This window comes from Vicia villosa, linkage group LG2 (genome assembly GCF_029867415.1).
Source record: "Vicia villosa cultivar HV-30 ecotype Madison, WI linkage group LG2, Vvil1.0, whole genome shotgun sequence".
NCBI lineage: Eukaryota > Viridiplantae > Streptophyta > Magnoliopsida > Fabales > Fabaceae > Vicia > Vicia villosa.
The window spans coordinates 14737409-14741666 of record NC_081181.1 but is presented as its reverse complement, the minus strand read 5'-3'; the positions used below and the strand labels follow the sequence as shown (position 1 = coordinate 14741666).

The following is a 4258-nucleotide window of genomic DNA, read 5'->3' as shown; positions in this document are numbered from 1 at the left end:
AAAAGAAGGAATTATTTACAAGTGTGCTCGCTTAGGCCCCGCGACCCAATGCCTACGTATCCCTTACAAGGAATCAGAGCGACCGTAGTTCGGCTCCATAGTTTCTGTTTGTTTTTGTGTTTTTTAGTTGGGCGGAGTTAACGCTCGCGCTCTTGCATAAGGGACAGCCTAGGATGCAATGGAGCAGAGATAACAATGCCCTTAAGAAAGGAGAGAAAGAGAGAGACTTTGAGCATTTCGAGGAGATCCCTAAAGCAAGGGAAACTCGAGTTACTCTATGGTTTGTGTTTTTTAGAATTTGGGAACTTACGCCCGAACGGAACCCTAAAGCAAGGGAGGTTCAAGCACTCGAACGTTCCCTAAAGCAAGGGACGTTCAAGCTTCCATTCCCTTTTTAAGAATTTTCACTTTGATTATTAATGTTTTAAGTGTTTTCTTGGTGTTTTTTAATGGGAGTTTATTTTGATATTTTTAGATGTTTTATGGTTGAAAAAGAAGAAGAAACTAGCCTAAGTAAACTAGCCTAATATGAATGGGGATTTCTACCTAATATTATCATGGTTTCTACCTAAGGTTAGGATTTAAAAGAAGCATGAAAAACAAAGCGCTAAGTAGAATATTGAAAATAGCATGAAAAAGAACAAGTCAAAATATAGCACAAAAGTGAGTTAAAAGTACTATTATTTTTATATGACTTTATGAAAGAAATGAGTTCCTAAAATCTACTTATTTTTATGAGTTTTTTAATGAGAAAAATTTAAGACTAAAATTAAACCCAAAGTGGCCTAAAAATCTATTAAGGGAACTCGTATATTTTTTATAGCATTTTATGAGGCCTTTATGTCAACAATTCCTAAAAAATTTAGAGGTTAAACACCTAAAATTTACCTAACAAGTTATGATTTTATTGTTTTTGAGCCTAAAAAAGTAATGAAAAAAAACTAGAGAAAGAAATCCTAATTCTAATAAGAGAAATATATGATCAGGGGGGTAAGATTCAGAAATAGGGTGCAGTTAGCAAAGGGCGCAGGCCCAGAGATAGAAGTCCAGAGTGGAATTTTTGTAACTTTGAATGATGCCTTGATGTTGTTATTTGGATACCAAAAAAGTCGTCCAAACCATTCAACTTTGTGCGCTCAAGCAATTTTGATCCACTTGACAAGCCTCGGACTAATGGAATCACTTGATCTCAAACCCATATACCAACCAATAAAGTCCTACCTTTAATTCTTCAATCTATATTAACTTGTATGACAAGCAACAATAAAACTGAAAGAATGACCCCGTCTTGAACAAAAGGAAACTTTTAATCATGCTCACACTTTTAGCAATTCAAACCATAACCTTTGACTTAATGATCACAAAAAGAATGTCTTGAGGAGTCATTTGGACGAAGGTAAGACTTGAAGCACAGTAGAAAACCTTAGCATGAAATCCATTGAACCTTGGTGGAATAACAAAATTCAGACACCATGTATAAAAAACTATAGTCCTCTTGCTCTCGGTGAATCTTCATAGAGGAAACCTTGTAGTTGTAGGAGAAAGAAGTCCACCGTGAACGGCCATATCAAAACCCTAGCTTTCAGGATCCTTGATCCATGCCAATTTATTGATTAATTATGCATGATGTGTTAGATGACCTAATGGCGGTATGCAGATGAAATGGAAAGTTAAAGCCAGTTAGAAATAAAAAGGGTAGGACAAATTTGGGGTATGACACCTACCAACAAAGCCAAGTTTGATGCCTTAAGCGTTGAAAAGAGAGTAGATCATTTGTAATTTGTCCATGTTATCTACAAGATACAACCACACATGTCAAAAAAATTGTGACTCTGCCATCACTAAAGATCTCTTTCATCTTCGCGTGACTGGCCACACTAAGAATGGTGTGGCTATCAATTTTGTTCTTCCTCTGCAACGAAGATGACACTTTGCTAGAGTCGAACCCTTGCGTGTGGCCAATACTCTAGTATAGAGAATCTAAATCTCCCGTCATCATAACCTTTTTAGTGGAGAGGGAATCTAGTTCAATATGGTAGAAATGGATTGTAGAACGGAAATGAGGCCAAGACCAATACTTCACAAATTTTCTCTTGTAAAAGCGAGAGGACTCGGGCGGGTCAGAATAAAAAACAAGACGAGTCTTCGGGGTAAGGGGTTTCACCAGCATGAAATGCCTCAGGAAGTGGCCCTAGTTGTTAGTGAAAAGGCTAAACCAAGCATAATCCAAGTGAAGTTTGATATGCCCCTAATCATGGAGAAGATGCACACAATGTAACACAGGTTGAAGAATAGTTGTGGAGAAGGTTTCTAAGGCATGTGCTCTACTCAAAATTCGAACACCTTCATGAAGGCCCAACACCCGAATGAATATGAGAGGGACAACTTTCTAGTACTTTAAGATGGCCACCTCATATTCGGACAAAGGCAGACGCAAACCTACCTTGGTGAACAAACACTAATGAAGGCGAATTGAACACCCATCAAAGAGGTTGCATATGCTCTTTTCTGAACCCACATGAAGGACCAACCAATCTGATGGATCGCCGATCACAATGTCGGTTGCGTCTATAGTTGTCTTTGTATTTAAAACATACGGGGTCTCCACCACTTCTGCACCCACCTAGTTATATTTAATTGCATCGCCCAACTCCATCAATGTCACCTTTTTTAAGACAACTCATCAAATTTAAAAAGCCTTCCCGTGCAAAATGCAAGGTTCACATTCAGATCTCCCTTTATTACTCCTTTCATCTTGAATCTAAAACTAATTTGGGCGTCAGATTCATCAACTTCTATATTCATCTAGTTCTAGATCGGAGCGACATTATTTTTTATAGTTATAATATTTCGACTATATTATGTTATTAAAACTAATTTTTATTTATAAAAAATAAGTTTGAAATAAATTATTTAAAAAATTATATACTTTTTAAAAATCTTAAACAAAGGGATCCAAAATCGCTTACATTTACAAAAATTCATTTAAACCACTTAAACCTAAGAACCAATAGTATTGTATTCTGTTCTGATAGTCATATATTTTAATTTAACATCAAACATTTCAAGAATCGTGTGATACAAAGTCATATATTTATCGATAAATACAAAGTCATTTTTTTTATCGTTTCAAATGAAAAAGTCATATTTTTTATGATATATACTCCATTATCATTCAACAAAGCACAAAATCGGGTTAATTACATCACAGTAAGAAACAATGGCTTCAACAGAGGCCATAATTCAATTCGGCATCTTAACCCTAACCCTATCATTACTCTTCCTCATGAATTATCTCCGCAACCACAAAACCCAATCCAAAACCCGAACCCGCAACAAAATCCGCCAACCCGAACCAAACCGTCACCTGAACCAAGCCTCCCGCCACCTGAACCGGGCCCGATCCACCGCAAACAAAACCCACCACGCCAAAAACGCTCTCTTAGAAGCCGATCAAGCCCTAGCCATAACCCCAAGGGATCCCTCCGTCCACATTCTCCGCGCCAGAGCACTCTACCTCATGAACCACCGCACCTCCGCCATCAAGTCTATCGACACCGCTCTCTCTCTCCCGGCCGCGAAGTTTCTTCCCCCGGAACAGCGTGCCGATGTGCTGGTTTTTAGGGCGGAGATGAAACTTAGGTTGAATCGGAAGCGGCGAGTTGAATCGGCGATGGAGGATGTTGAAGAAGCGATTAGAGTGAGTGGTGAAGAAAGTGATAACTCGGAAGCGTTGTGTTTGTTGGGGAAATGTTACGAATGGAAAGAGATGAGAGAAGAAGCGATGAATGTGTATCGGAAGGTTCTTGAGGTTGAACCGGATTCGGTTGAGGCTCGCATTGGGTTGAAACGGTTAGGCCCGTAGGGTTTTTTTTTTTTGGGTTAGCATGGTTTTTTATTGCTTATACTTAACTTAACTATGCTGTATTTTTTTATATTTTGTAAATATTTATTCTCTAAAATTTGATAAGTATAATTTTTGCTTCTATTTTGAAAGAATTAAAAATAATTTTAAAAATGTGGAATTGATTTTAATGTGTTTGACTTTTATTAAAGTAGAATTGATTAGATTTTTAATTGATTTCATTTGAAATCAAAATTTATAGCTTTTAGAATATTTTAATGTAATTTTTATCTTAATATTTATAATTCAATTTATTATAAATCAAACAAAAATTACTTTATACTAACTTATTTTTAATTAAATTAATTTAGTAAAAAAAAACCTGACAAATACCTAAATCATTTTATTGTTGTC

General features: G+C 36.5%; 1 protein-coding gene across 1 annotated transcript; it reads left to right on the top strand.

Annotated features, from left to right (window-relative positions):
- The first annotated feature begins 3120 nt into the window (after positions 1 to 3120).
- LOC131645934 (uncharacterized) lies at positions 3121 to 4017 on the top strand. Its single transcript, XM_058916123.1, has one exon. It carries the CDS (start codon positions 3221 to 3223, stop codon positions 3863 to 3865), a length of 645 nt encoding a protein of 214 aa, XP_058772106.1. The 5' UTR covers positions 3121 to 3220; the 3' UTR covers positions 3866 to 4017.
- The last annotated feature ends 241 nt before the right edge of the window (positions 4018 to 4258 follow it).